The sequence below is a fragment of the Mastigoproctus giganteus genome, chromosome 2 (genome assembly GCF_048544385.1).
Source record: "Mastigoproctus giganteus isolate SK-2022 chromosome 2, ASM4854438v1, whole genome shotgun sequence".
Lineage (NCBI taxonomy): Eukaryota > Metazoa > Arthropoda > Arachnida > Uropygi > Thelyphonidae > Mastigoproctus > Mastigoproctus giganteus.
In genome coordinates this window covers 257,367,738-257,382,610 of record NC_143576.1, presented here as the reverse complement: position 1 = coordinate 257,382,610, position 14,873 = coordinate 257,367,738, and the positions used below count along the sequence as shown (strand labels likewise).

The 14,873-nt window shown below is 41.8% G+C and overlaps 1 protein-coding gene across 1 annotated transcript in view; it reads left to right on the top strand.

Annotated features, from left to right (window-relative positions):
* The first annotated feature begins 9,177 nt into the window (after positions 1-9,177).
* Syx16 (syntaxin 16) overlaps positions 9,178-14,873 on the top strand; it is a 66,682-nt gene continuing 60,986 nt past the window's right edge. The window contains exon 1 of the mRNA XM_090390305.1: positions 9,178-9,282. Coding sequence (XP_090246431.1) covers positions 9,196-9,282 — 87 coding nt within the window. The 5' untranslated portion in view covers positions 9,178-9,195. The remainder of the gene's footprint in view (positions 9,283-14,873) is intronic.

Genomic DNA, 14,873 nt, shown 5'->3' with positions numbered 1-14,873 from the left:
TTAAATGATGACATAGATGTTCTCCTATCTTCGTGTTAAGTAAGTAGCCGAGGTAATAATATAAAAGTAATATAGTATCACTGGACAATGTTACTTTACTGTTATTATCACATCGAAATACATCTTAAAGCTTACTTTATTGAGAAGAAAGGTGGGTATAATATGACATACTATCATATACAATTCTACTGATTAAAATGGGGTGAACTTACCGCAAAGTTCCGAGCCACGTCGGAGCGAGGACTTCATCATCTTTGGTATCATCTTATCTCATTTCTAATCGGGAAAATAGCGCTCTCTGCCTCTTGTTTTCTTACTGCTCTCGAATCAACTCGACTGCCACCACTGGACCACGGCTACTGGATAACTTTCTGACCAACCAACTGGACCACTCCCTAGACTCCTGGAACTAGACCACCTCTCCTTTGATCTCAATCTCTATATATAAGTTTGTCCCCTTTCTGCTTTTCCCTCGCAGATGCAGGTGTTCATTTGGACGGCCAGGCAAAAAGGGTTTTTGCTTGACACTTTTAGGACCTGACTCACCCAGGGACGATATTTATGAAGGGGCTTGCATATTCGTGCAGGGCTGCTTTGGAGAAGTTTATGTGACATTCACCTCTCCCCTTTTTTGTCTCCCCACTACCAAACATTCCGCTGATACGTGATTCAGTCGGCATCAGTAGTATGACTTACAGGGGCAACTTTTCTCTCTGCAGAGTGTCACATCTCAATTTCTCGTTTTTGTAAATATGCATCAGCACGCTGCCTGGGGAAAGATGACCACTCTCCGCTAGCGGGCGGCACATGACGGGGCGATACTGTTTCACTCGCGCGGCGTCACCTGCACACCACAGGGGCCAACGACGCAGACTTCTCCGTTGGGGAGGGAGGAAGTTTTACTTATACAGGCCGTGGCAAAGTATTGGCGTTTCCAAGATTACTTATTAAAGAAGTCCAAGAGGTAGAATAAAGCTATTTTACACTTCCCCACACGCACTCTGTTCGAGACAACAAATGCCCGGTATACGTAAAAGCAAGAAGTGCACAACAAATAAGAATAAATTATGGGAACTCTCCCTAAAAGGTACAATAACAACTGTATCAAATTTCTTTAAATGAATGCGCAGCGGGCTATTGCCGTAGCTGGTCAAATTAGACCAAAAGCTGAAGAAGAGAACCTGGACATCCTTCTGCTGCAGGAGCCCTACACCTGCGCGGGTGCTGTCCGGGGTTACCCACTCAGCTACAAAATTGTTCAGGTAGAGGGAGCCACCCCCTGGGCTGCAGTGGCTGTCAGGAATCCCGACATAACTGTGACAAGAATAACACACCTGTGCTTGGAGTGGGCAGCCTGCGCTCACATTGTTACTCCACTGGGAGAGCTATATATCATCTCTCTGTACTGCCGCCCAGGAGCAGACATCCAACCAGCCATCCAATACCTAAATCAAGTACAAACAGAACTTGTGGGTTCTAGGATCCTCGTATCTGCGGACCTAAACTGTCGATCGCCATTGTGGCATAGTGAGACTCCTGAACGTCGAGGAACTAGGAATGGCCAATATATGGAGGAATTCCTGGCTAACAGCAGCTTCGTTGTCCTAAATCGGCCAAACAATCTCCCCACATTTAGTTCCACTCTCTGGGAGGTCACTATAGATGCAACAATGGCTACCAGATCCCTTGATGGGCACCTAAATGATTGGAAGGTACAGGAAGACTGGACCTCCTCAGACCATAGGGCTATCACCTTCACGATGCACAGATCGCTTCACCGGGCTCCAACAAACAGCTACAAACTCAACAGATATGCCGTTGATAAGGCCAACTGGAACAACTTTAAAGAAGCCATAATTAGGAACACAGAGAACCTGTCTTCCAATAACCTCCACAACCAAACCCCCGATCAACACCAGCGTGCTGTCACTAATGCCATCCTACAAGCTGCGGACCAGTCGATCCGGAGAAGGGCACCCCCCGGCCAGGCGCTCTGCCGTGGTGGTCGCAGGAACGTGACCTACTTAGGAGAGATATGAACAGGAAAAGACGTGCCTTCCAAAGAGCCAGACGATCCTGGCCTCCTCCTGAGGTTCAACCCCTCAGACAACAATACAGGGAAGCCAGGAATAACTACACTGCGATGATCAGGCAGCGGAAGAAACTGTACTGGGAGCATCTGGTTTCCACAGTCGGCAATACAGACACATGGAGCATCATATACAGCGTGTTTCAGTTAAACGTTTCAGAACTTCTAAGAGGGGTAGGGTACATCCTGACAACTCGAAATCATATAGCAATGTGGGGTCGGAAATGCTTTCCTGAAGCGGTGTTGTACACAGAAGCACCATAAAGAAAAGAGACCGTAAGTGAGAAATCGTTTTAATAATACATGAAAAGAAGCAAAAGGTACATGGATTAAAGTAAGTGTTCGAAGTTTCTTCCACGGGCTACAATGCACGCCTCACATCTCCGACGCATGGACATCCGAACATTCTGGAATACTCCAGGCGAATTTCGAATTTCTTGAACAAGAACGCCAAGTTAGTAGGATGGATGATTACACGAACGCAGAGTTAGCCGATATGCATTTGGCGTACGGGGCTGCAAATTGTAGTGGGCCAGCCGCACAGTGTTTGTACGCGGAACGATATCCGACGAGGCGTATTCCCAGTCATAATTTCTTTGCAAGACTGCACCAGAGGTTAGCTGAGAGAGGTTCATTTGAAAGAGCTGACAGGGACAGGGTAAGAACAGCACGGACTCCAGCCGTCGAACAGAATGGGCTACAGCATGTACAGGGGAATCCAAGAACGAGTACACGAAGTCTAGCAAACGCAGTCGGGGTTTCCCATTGCAGCGTCTGGAGGATTCTCCGAGAACAAGACATGCATCCGTTTCACGTGCAGCGTGTCCAGACACAGCAACCGGAGGATTATGCACTTCGTATTGCCTTCGAACAGTGGTACCTTGGAAAATGTGCTACAAATCCCCTTTTTCCTGCTGAAGTGTTGTTTTCCGATGAGGCATCCTTCACAAGGGAAGGAATTTTCAACACGCATAACGACCATATCTGGGCGGTCGAGAACCCGCATGCAATACGACGTCGTGCAGCACAGATTCGATTTTCGGTCAATGTATGGGCCGGTATTATGGGAGATCACCTCATCGGAGCTTACCTGTTACCGTGTCGTCTAACCGGACCTATCTACTTGACCTTTCTGCAGAAAGTATTGCCACAACTTTTGAGAGATGAACAGATTTCTGCATCGACGCAACAGACAATGTGGTTCCAACACGATGGAGCCCCTGCCCATTATAGCGGAGATGTTCGTAACTACCTGGATGTCACATTTGGTCAACAGTGGATCGGACGTTGTGGTCCCGTGCGTTGGCCTGCTCGGTCACCCGACCTATCATGTCTTGATTTTTATTTCTGGGGTCATATGAAATCGCTAGTTTATGACACCCCTGTTGACAATGCTGAGGAGCTGGTTGCAAGAATCGCAGTAGCTGCCGAAGAAATTCGAAATTCGCCTGGAGTATTCCAGAATGTTCGGATGTCCATGCGTCGGAGATGTGAGGCGTGCATTGTAGCCCGTGGAAGAAACTTCGAACACTTACTTTAATCCATGTACCTTTTGCTTCTTTTCGTGTATTATTAAAACGATTTCTCACTTACGGTCTCTTTTCTTTATGGTGCTTCTGTGTACAACACCGCTTCAGGAAAGCATTTCCGACCCCACATTGCTATATGATTTCGAGTTGTCAGGATGTACCCTACCCCTCTTAGAAGTTCTGAAACATTTAACAGAAACACCCTGTATAGAATAACCACAAACAAGTTACCAAGGAGAGAGGTCACGCCCTCCACCATCACCCCACAAGGCACCATGACAAAAAACTGGCACGACACCGTAAACAACATTCTCAATGCCACCTTCAAACCCATCGAAGAGGACAACACACCTCAACAGCATCAGCTGTGCCACGCCAACAAAACCTACCAATCGGCCCAAGTGGAACAACCATTCACCCTGCAAGATTTACAAACTGCCATACAAAAAATAAAAAACAAAAGAACCCCAGGACTGGAGATGCTTGAACCAGAACTGGTAAAAAAGGTGGCCGAGTATGTCCCGAACTTGCTGTTTGACTTATATAACCACTGTCTTCGTCAGGGCTGGTTCCCTTTGGACTGGAAGGTAGCCAGCATAAAATTAATCATAAAAAACCCATCAAAGCAGCAACATGTACCGGAGTCCTACCGACCTATATCTCTCCTGTCTGTACTCAGCAAAGTCCTGGAACAACTTCTTAGACAGAGGCTTGAAGTACATTACACCGCAGCAAATTTAACAACAGACAAACCATTCGGATTCAAAACGGGGAAATCCACTCTGGATGCACTAGAATATATCATGAATGCCGCATCAAACTGCCAACGAAAGTACCTTCTTCTCATCTCTGTGGACTTTGCAGGGGCGTTCGACGCCCTCTGGTGGCAGAGCATCCTCGCAAGGCTAAGAGCTGCCAACCTGCCATCAAACCTATATGGATGCATTCAGAGCTACCTGAACAATAGGAAGGTCCTAGTGCAGGCTCCCTACTGCAAGGTTGAACGTCAGGTACACAGGGGCTGCCCTCAGGGCTCTGTACTGGGTCCCCTCCTTTGGAACTACGTGCTGGATGAGTTCCACTCCCTGGAACTGGGGGGTGTGCAAGCGCTCGCATACGCAGATGACCTCTCCCTAATCCTCTCTGCTGATTCAAGAGCACAACTGGAAACGATTGCCAACTCAGCACTTTCTACACTAAGAGAGTGGACCAAAACTCATCACCTTAATATCTCTGCCACCAAAACCCAATCTATCCTACTAAAGGGATATCTCACTCCTACCAGACCACCGCAGATAAAAATCTACAACAGAACGATCAAGTTGGCCACAGACCTCAAGTACCTAGGAGTGATCCTGGACCGAAATTTATCATTTACACCCCACTTAAAATACATCCAGAAGAAAATGAAAAACTATGCTGCCATGCTTGCCAGGATTACCCGCCGCGACTGGGGGCTGAAAAGAAGAACCCTTGCAATACTTTACAAAGCAGCCATCATCCCTGCGATTGCATATGCTTCTGGCGTCTGGCACCATAAGGCCTCTACGGCGGGAAATCGTCGGCTACTCAACATCATTCACTGACCGATTTTATTAACCCTCACCAGAGCGTGCCGCACTGTATCTACTCATGCACTGCAAGTACTCACTGGGACCCTCCCTCTTGATCTTGAAGTGATTCGCCTAGGCATGTTACAGCAGCTTAGACGCGGAAATCCAACTACCTTCCAGGATCACACCCCAGACCCAACTGCAAATCGGACAGTGGAGAAGAAAAGACTCCAGATCTATTTGCGATCGATATGGCAGCAGCGCTGGACGACCTCCACAAAAGGGGAAGTCACGCGGAGGTTCCTCCCCGATCTACAACAAATATTCCCACAGTATCCGGTATGGCTTTGCCCTGGATTGTACAGCACGTATCTCCTAACAGGACATGGAGCGATCCGCCACAAATTACACCTTCTCGGACTCGAACACAACCTAATGTGTGCATGTGGCTCTGTGGAGACCTGGGGACACCAGATGTATGACTGCGAATTTTATGAAGATCTTCATGTTGAATTAATCATCCAAGTGCGCCTTAATCCCAAAAACCGGGAACACTACTTACTGGAAGATGAAGCCTCATATATAGCGTTCACCAAGTTTGCCTAGAACCTGTATGCTAGACGCTTGACATATTCCTCTGCCTGCAAACTTCGAATAGATGTGTCAAACAAAGCTTCTCAGAGACCCCCAACCAGATGTCAGGTTTGACTGCTTGATCCTTCATGCAAGACAAAACTGGAACTCTTATGAGAAGTGAGAAAACTCCACTTCCCAGAACATTGACTACCGGACGGGACAACAGTCCCATGAATGACTCCATGAATGTGACATTTTGCACAACCTGTTCAGCCAAACCAACATTGGATCGCCTCTGCTGCGCCTCAAGTTTTTCTGGATGGTGCGAACCTGACCCTGTGGTCTGGTTTGCTCCCACCCATGCACCCAGGCCACATTGGCAACCTGAGCCAGCTCTCTTGTCTGGCTCACTGTCTCACCTCTTCCTGGCAGGTGGGGAGGGGACAGTTTACTGTCCCCTCCCCACCCTGCCACCCTATTTCTTCCCTCTGGTGGGGCGTGGGCATGCCCCACTGTAAACTGGAGTTGCCTTCCCTTTCGGCTCCATATTTCTGTCTATTTGACCCCCAGTCTTCAGCCTTCACCCCACTCTATCTGATAGAAACGTGAACACGCCCCACACAATCTAAAATCACCAATCTAAATTAATTTTGCCCAACATTTTGGACTTCTAGCGCTCCCCGCGACGCGGACGCTATTTTTTTTTTTTTTTAAGGTCCTAGCCACTGAAATCTTAGGAAATTAGGTGGCAGGACCTGCCAGAGTGAACTATATACTAGTGAGTTCCTGGTCTGCCTCCACGGGGCTAAAGTGGGACAACATCGGGCCTCAGTAGGGGTCTGGCGGCTAAATGACCAGATGAACAACGGTACAAGGCATCAAATATATACAAAGTCCATACACTTTTAAATCTCTGGCTTTTCCAGTCAACTGGTTCACCCACAATGTAAACTACGTGGAGATGGGGGAAATCCCTGGTGCCGCTTGATCCTAAACACACATTACACTTTACACTTTAATTCGGCCAAATCTACATTTATGACGATGGAGAAGCATTGATGGAACGAAGCGAGCATGGGGCGGTGCCCTCTAGTTAATATTATCATTATTATTCTAGCCTGAAGGCTGTTCCTGTGGATTTGTATTAAACTATTTAAATGAATTCTTTACACTCCTGAAAATTTCTAAGTGCTGTTCTGTATTTTAACTCCAGGGGGCTCACATCTGGTGAGTATGGGCTTGGCACACCCAGGGTCCTGATCTGGGTATCAGCATTTTTCTCTTTCTTGGTGATTCCCTTCTACTTCTCTCTCTCTCTCTCTCTCTCTCTCGGGGTGATTCAGAATTTTTTTTTTTTTGGCTTGTGCAGCATAAGCCTCAGGGTTCCTTGCACCATATGGCTAATAATAATTTTTATGGATATCTGAATATTTTAACATACTTTCCTTTTGGCTCCATTTTTTTTTAGCCTGTCCAAGAAAGATAGCTTAAAATTCCAGTTGAAAATCACCGTATTATTAGCATTAGCATTAGCATTAGTAGAGGCATTTGATGCAAGAAAGCTAGGTTATGCAGCATCAGCCAAAAAAAAAACCACTCCCACTTCACCCCTCTGTTCATTCAAAATACCTGTCCAGCTAAGCCTTAAACTTATTTAGGCTATCAACTTCCACGACAAGGGATGGAAGTCTGTTCCACCAACCAACCACTCGCTGGCTAAAGGCAAATTTCCGCACGTCTATCCTACATCTGTCTTTCCTCAATTTGAATTTATGCCCTCTCAGGTGGTTATTCTGAGCGAGAGGAAGAATCCCATCAGCATTGAGCATGCTCAAACCATTCAATGCTTTATACACCTCTATCAGACCACCTCGCTGGTGCCTAGACTCCAGACACTGTAATTTGCAAATCTTAAGCCTTTCTTCGTAAGAGCACCCCTTTGTTCCATTCACTAATCTTGTTGCCCTTCTCTGTACTCGTTCCAGCAGCTCTATATCCTTCTTGAAATGAGGCCTCCAGACCTGTATACAGTACCCTAGGTGTGGCCTGACCATTGCCTTATACAATGGAATAATCACCTCCTTATCCCTGCTGGAAAAATTCCTGTATATCATTGACAATACTCCATGAGCTACTCTTGCAGCCCGTCTGCACTGCTCAGAGAACTTCATATCTGCCTGCACAACCACCCCCAGGTCCCTTTCATTCTCTACCATTGTCAGTGTAATACCACAGAGTTGATACGTTGCTCTGGGGTTGCTGTTTCCCATGTGTAGTACTTTACATTTGTCAATGTTAAACTTCATTTGCCACCTCTCAGCCCATCTGCTCAACCTTTCCAGATCCTGTTGCAGCAGCATAGTGTCAGTAGTGTCCTTGACAACCCTGCCTACCTTTGTATCGTCTGCAAACTTCGACATTAAGCTTGATATACCATCATCAATATCATTTATGAATACAGAAAACAATAATTGACCCAACACTGAGCCCTGAGGAACTCCACTAATAACATTAGTCCACGACGAGCAGTGCCCATTGATTACCACTCTCTGTCTTCTCCCCCTCAGCCACCCCTTTACCCACAGCAGCAATTTGCCTCCAATGTTACACTGCTCCAATTTGTGCAGCAGTCTTCCATGTGCAACAGTATCAAAAGCCTTTCTAAGATCCAAGTATATAATATCAAAGTTATTCCCTGCATCCAGTTCCTTTGTGACTGCATCATAGTATCCAATCGAATTGGTCAGGCAAGACTTCCCCTTAACAAAACCATGCTGTGTCCGAGCTATAACTGAAGTCTTGTCTAAATGATCCTGCAGTGCTTCTTTAACTAGTGCCTCCATTAATTTTCCTGGAACATAAGTTAAACTCACAGGTCTATAATTGCTTGTGTCAGCTTTTGATCCTCCTTTGTGAATTGGGGTCGCAATTGCACATCTCCAGTCTATGGGTACCTCCCCCTGAGTCCAAGGAAGCTCTCATAATTATGGCTAAGGGTTTGCTGCCTCCTTTAATATAACTGGAGCCTCCTTTAACTAGTGCCTCTTTTAATATAACTTTAATATAACTTTATAGCGTATAAAGTTTTATGTATGCTTTATGCATAGAAATTTCATTCAAAATTCATATTGATTTATAAATCAATATGAATTTTGAATGAAAGATCCAGGATTTTAATTTAATTATGTAATTGATTTATTTGATTTCTTCAATGTTGCCGTTGATGTTTGATTAGAACTGAAAGTATTATTTCTGTAATATTTTGGTAGAGGTCCCTAAAGTCGTACGTGTAGCTTTATATCGTTCTGTTTTCACTTTAATCGTTTTAATTACTACAAGTGAAAAAAAAAGCAAAAAATGGTAGTATAAATTTGTTCTCTTTTATTTATTTTTTTTTTTGTAGTTGTTTTATTTAACGTATTATGTTAGGAGGAAACGATTGATAAGAATGGCTATGACCGTGAGAAGTTTAACAGATGTTTTTATCTTGATGCGGAATAATGCTTTGAGAAGTAAATACATATTTTCGGAACAGGTGAGTTATATAGATGTTTCTGAGTCGTGGTTAAAAAGTATATATTGCTTTGAAAGTATAAAAATATCATCTTAATTTACCCCCCCCCCCCTTTTTTTTTTCATAAATTTTGGATCTAGAGAAATAAGTCATTGGCTGTTTCACGCTAAGAAATATAGTTCTGCAAGCCTGAAGGCAGCATTTGGTAAACAAGTGAAGGACAGTATTTTTGTTTACTAAATGCATACTGACAGTGCTGTCAAGGTATATTCTGCAACTTTTAACATTTTGTTTTCTTCACGGTTTGGGAGAAATATACCTTGTTCTGCCTTCGTATATGAAAATATAAAGTACTTACTTTTTATCTTAGGTTATACGTCATTGTTTTGCACATATGATTTTGATATTAATAATTTCTTGCAGGATTTAGGAAATTACTGAAGTTTGGCCGGAGAAGTGGAGCAGATTTTGACATGATCTGAAAACTTCTAAGCCAAAGAAGCAGGCACTAAATTACTTTATACATTTTTAGCTTCACATAAACAAATGGTTAGCTCGTACCCTGAGATTTGTGGCTCTGATTCAGACCCATGTAAAAAGGCTCAGAGTGTTTAGATAGTCCTTCAGTGGACCCTGGACACCCTCACTAATACTATTGTCTTATATATTTGGTATATTTATTTATTTACAGTGGAAATGTTTATTGCCTTTTAAGACAGCTTTTATGAAAGTTTACATTAAAATAAATTTAAAAAAGATAAAATGTGCATTATGTAACTCCCCACATTATTTTTACTCTATCAAAATTAGAACATGTTATATCACATCATACTCTGGTATAAACCACAGACCAGATGCATCACAAAACTGATGGTAACAACTGATCATCAACAACAACTTTCAAACTAGATTCAAACTTTTGTACAGGGTGAATCTTGTCTGATTGACCTCTTAAAATTGTTATGTTGTAGTGAGACAGGAGCTGGATGCAAGAAACAATTTTGACTTTATATACTCAGACGTTAGCAAAGCTTTTGACATTGTCTCATATAGGAGGTTGTTGTACTGGCTGGAGCATATGGGGATTAGGAGCAAGATCCATTAGTTCAGCTATCAAATATGGAGACGTCATCTGAAAAAAAGATATTGAACTTCTTGAAAGGGTCCAAAAATGGGCAGCTCGAATAGTGAGATTGGCAGGACAATGACCGTATGAGGAAAGACTCCGATTATGTGGACTACAGAGCTTGGCAACCAGGCATCTCAGAGGTGATCTGATTGAGGTTTACAAGGCCCTGAGAGGGATTAGTAAAATGAATGAAGGTGGAATTTTTACTATTATAAAGAATTCCAGAAGTAGGGGTCATACATTCTAATTACAGGGCTTGAGCCTTAAATTAGATTGTAGGAAGTTTTCTTTTAGACAGTTAGTCATTGATTACTGGAACAAGTTGCCCTTAGAGGTAGTTAAGGCTCAGTTTGAATAAATTCAAAGGTCATCCAGATAGCTACCTGTGTGAGGAGGGAAGCATATAATTTGTATTTTCTTATCTACTAATGTTTTTTTTTTCCTTTTTTGCTAGTGTAGCAAAAGCCTGTAGCTTCCTTGCACTATATACCAAATACTATTACTATCACTTAATCCACTTGAGATGGATCAAGGGATGGCTGAAGGGCAGTGTGGCAAAAAAATCTTGCACAAATAAAAATTATTTTGAGTTCGGTACTATTTGAGGAACCATATAAAAATGGAACTGTCATTTATTTTAAAATTGGATACTTTTCATTCCCCAAGACCTGTACACCCTGTAATCTTATACTAAAGAAAGAGTATTTCAAAATAATAAAATATGTAGAAAATTGTATCTGGCCAAGTATAGTTTTTCTTGATTATTGCACAAGTTGAGCTATGCAGTTTTCCTCTGAAAGGGGCTTCACTACTGTAATTAGGCTCCTCCATAGCCAGGTGGGAAGGAGCTGCAGTGCATAGCACATGCTTCTTGATTAGACCGGGGTTCGAGCCCGTCACCACCAAATACGGAGGATGTGGAAAGGTCAGGGAATGACCACCCCATATTCCTGGAGCAATATGCTGTGGTCATTTGGTTTTTAGGAGCATTAGCCCTTGCTAATGCTCCTAAAAACCAAATAACAACTACTGTAATTAATTAAATATTAGTGTAATTTAGTGTAATTTTTTTTATGCTCGTAAAGATGACAGCTTGTAAAATTTATTGTAAGGTATATTTGTATACACACTATTTATTGTGTATACAAATATATTTTTATCAGATTGCTGATGATATCAAGGCAGGTAAGGTGGGGAAGAAAACTACTAGCTTTGGGAAATACACAGACTAATTTATTAACAAGAGCTGCAGGCAGGGATGAAAGTGATTCTTTCAGTAATTGGATTGGAATGAGCAGCAACCTTGAAAGCAAGGTGCTAGGGATTTCAATAACTGCTGGGAGTCATCAAGAAACAAGTAAATACATAGGCTGTGTTAGGGTAACTAATATTAACAACAGGTGCATGTACACTTGCATGTACACCAATGCTAGGAGTATAGTAAATAAATTTGATGAATTTGAAGTGCTGGTCAAGATATCAAATGCAGACATTGTTGGGATTTCAGAAGTGTGGTGTCACTCAGATGTAAGGGATGCAGAATTTGAATATGGGGACTACAGTATACAGTAAACCCCTGCTATTCGCGGGCATCTGTATTCGCGATCGCCGATTTAATATAAAATGAAACCTAAAAAATGTGAATTTTAAAGCGCCGTGAATATTTTCCGCCATAAAAAAACATGGGCGTGGCTAGAATTATCTTTCCCGGTCAAAACAACGCTCAGTGGGTGGAGAGGGGGGTGACAAAATCGCAAGCGTGGATGTTTCTCGCTAATCCTTGTTCAGTATGTGTTATGCGCTTGTCATGGAAGGTTTCATCGTTTGCTTTTAATTTATATGCTTATAAATTTATCAATTGAATAAATTTATCAATTTATAAATTGATATGCTTTCTGCAAATCTACCGTTTTGCAGTGTAAAACAGACTTTTTCGAGTGTGTTAATGGAAGAAAGTGACTTTATTGTGGACAAGTTCTTTCTAACCCCTACAAAAATATGACTACGAATAACAAGGAAAATGTGAAAAGATCAAAGAAGGCGATGACATTAGCGAATAAAATTGAGTTATTAGACAAAATTTCTAATGGTGAAAGTGTCTCCTCAGTGGCAAAACATTATAAAATCAATGAGTCAACGGTACGATCAATCAAGAAATCGGAAGAAAAATCTGCCGTAATGTCCGTGAAAACGCACTAATTGCTTCAAAAATTTGCTCTGTAACTCGTGATGTTAAATTAGAAAAAATGGAAAAGGCTTTAAATCTGTGGATAGAAGACCAAACTCAAAATAAAATTCCGTTAAGTTCACTCATCATTCGTGAAAAGGCAAAACTCCTTTATCAACACTTTAGTGAAACTTGTGATAGCACTGGCGGGAATAAGTTTTTTTGCTAGCAAAGGCGCTGGTTTGAAATTTCTAACAAATATTACATTTAATATTAAATTGTTTCTTATTTTCATTTAATTTCATTTCAATGCCATATGCTTGCATTTCACTGTGAAAATAGTCATAATATGAAGGTACATATAATACATAGACAAAATTTTAGACTAGTTTTTCTTATATATTTCATACTTTGGAACGGAACCCTTTTATTACTATGGGAGCCATAACTCAGTATTCGCGTTTTCGTTATTCGCAACATTTCTCAGGAACGTAACCCCCGCAAATAGCGGGAGTTTACTGTATACATAAAGGACAGACAGGATAGGAGGGGGTTTATGCTATTAATTAAGACACATAAAATCTAAGGAAGTGCAATGTTGAGTCAGTTTGGTGTGACATAAGCACTGGTAAAGCAAAACTGAGAGTAGGAGTGTGTTATAGGCCTAATGACTCTGAGTACAATGAACAGTTGCACAGAGAAATAGTGGGTCAGTAAATCAGAATGTATTATAATGGGGGATTTTAACTTTCCAGATATTGATTGAAACTTGTGCCAACCAATAAATTCACAAGACTTTTGTGAATTTATTGGTTGACTGTTTTCTACAGTAGTATGTTAGAGAGGCAACAAGAGGGAGTAATACTCTTGATCTGATTATCCGCAGTAAATATTCATGCATTAAGAATCTGCAGATGGAACCACTAGGTGGCACTGAACACGGTGTATTGATTCGAAATTTACTTAAAGATGTAACTACCATCGAGGGAAAAGGGAGACAACAGTGGTCTCATACAGTTTTTAAACTGTACACAGTGGGACCGATTGATGATATTACCATCATCAAATTTTAAATGGGAAGCATTCAATGAATTAATCTTGGAAACTAGAAGGCTTTTCATACCAACTAAGAAAAACTGTTCAAGGTTTAGGCCCAAATGGATGTCAGATGAATAATGAGACTTGTGGTAGATATAAGCTAGTCTGTAATTAGGTCATAAAGGAGGTTAGGCAAGCAAAAGCAGATCACAAGAAATCTTTGGGGAAGGATGCAAAGAAAAACAGCAAAGACTTCTTTACTTATGTAAACACTTGAAGGAAAGTGATGAATCAAATTGGCACACTTGATATCGATGGTTTGACCATTGGTGATCCTGCTCAGGTAGCTGACAAACTTAAGTAATTTGTAGCTACATTCACAAACAATAAATTCTTCAGGGAAGAGGATGCCAGAAGCTTATCAACGTCTAATAGGGTGCTAAATGGCTTTGTAATAACTGAGAGGAAAGTGGAAGAGAAATTGTTGAATTTAAACATAAGAATGGCTCCTTGGGTGATTGGGATTAAAGAAGGCAGCAAAGGAAGTAAGCAAATTATATAATTATGAGAGAATCCTTGGATTCAGAGATCATCGTGTACTGGAGATTGAGGTGTATCCCCAATTGAGAAAGGGGAGGATCAAATGGTGACACAAGTAATTACAGACCTGTTAATTTAACTTCTGTTCCAAGAAAATAATTGAGTCACTGGTAAAAGAAGTAATGTAGGATCGTCTAGACTGCAGTTATACTTCAAACAGAACATGGGTTTGTTGAAGGGAAATCATGTTTGACCACTTTGATTGGTATTACGATATGGTCACAAAGGAACTGGGTGCAAAAAGTAATTTTGATATCTCATACTTGAATTTCAGGAAAACTTCTGATACTATTGTACATAAAATCCTGCTATATGAGTTGGAGCACTGTGGCGTTAAGGGCAAGTTGCTGCTATGGATAAAGGGACGGTTGAGTGGGAGAGGACAGAGAATGATAATCAATGGATATTGCTCTAAGCGGACTAATGTGATTAGTGGAAGCCCCCAGGGTTCGGTGTTGGGCCAGTTGTTGTTTTCTATATTTATCAATGATATTGATGAAGGCTATGAGGCTTAAATGTCCAAGTTTACAGATGATACAAAGGTTGTCAGGGTGGTTAATGACAGTATGCTACTGCAAGAGGATCTAGAAAAGTTAGGTGGGTGGGCTGAGTAATGGTAATTGAAGTTTAAAATTGATAAATGCTTATTTATCAATTTAATAATTTTAATGATTATGC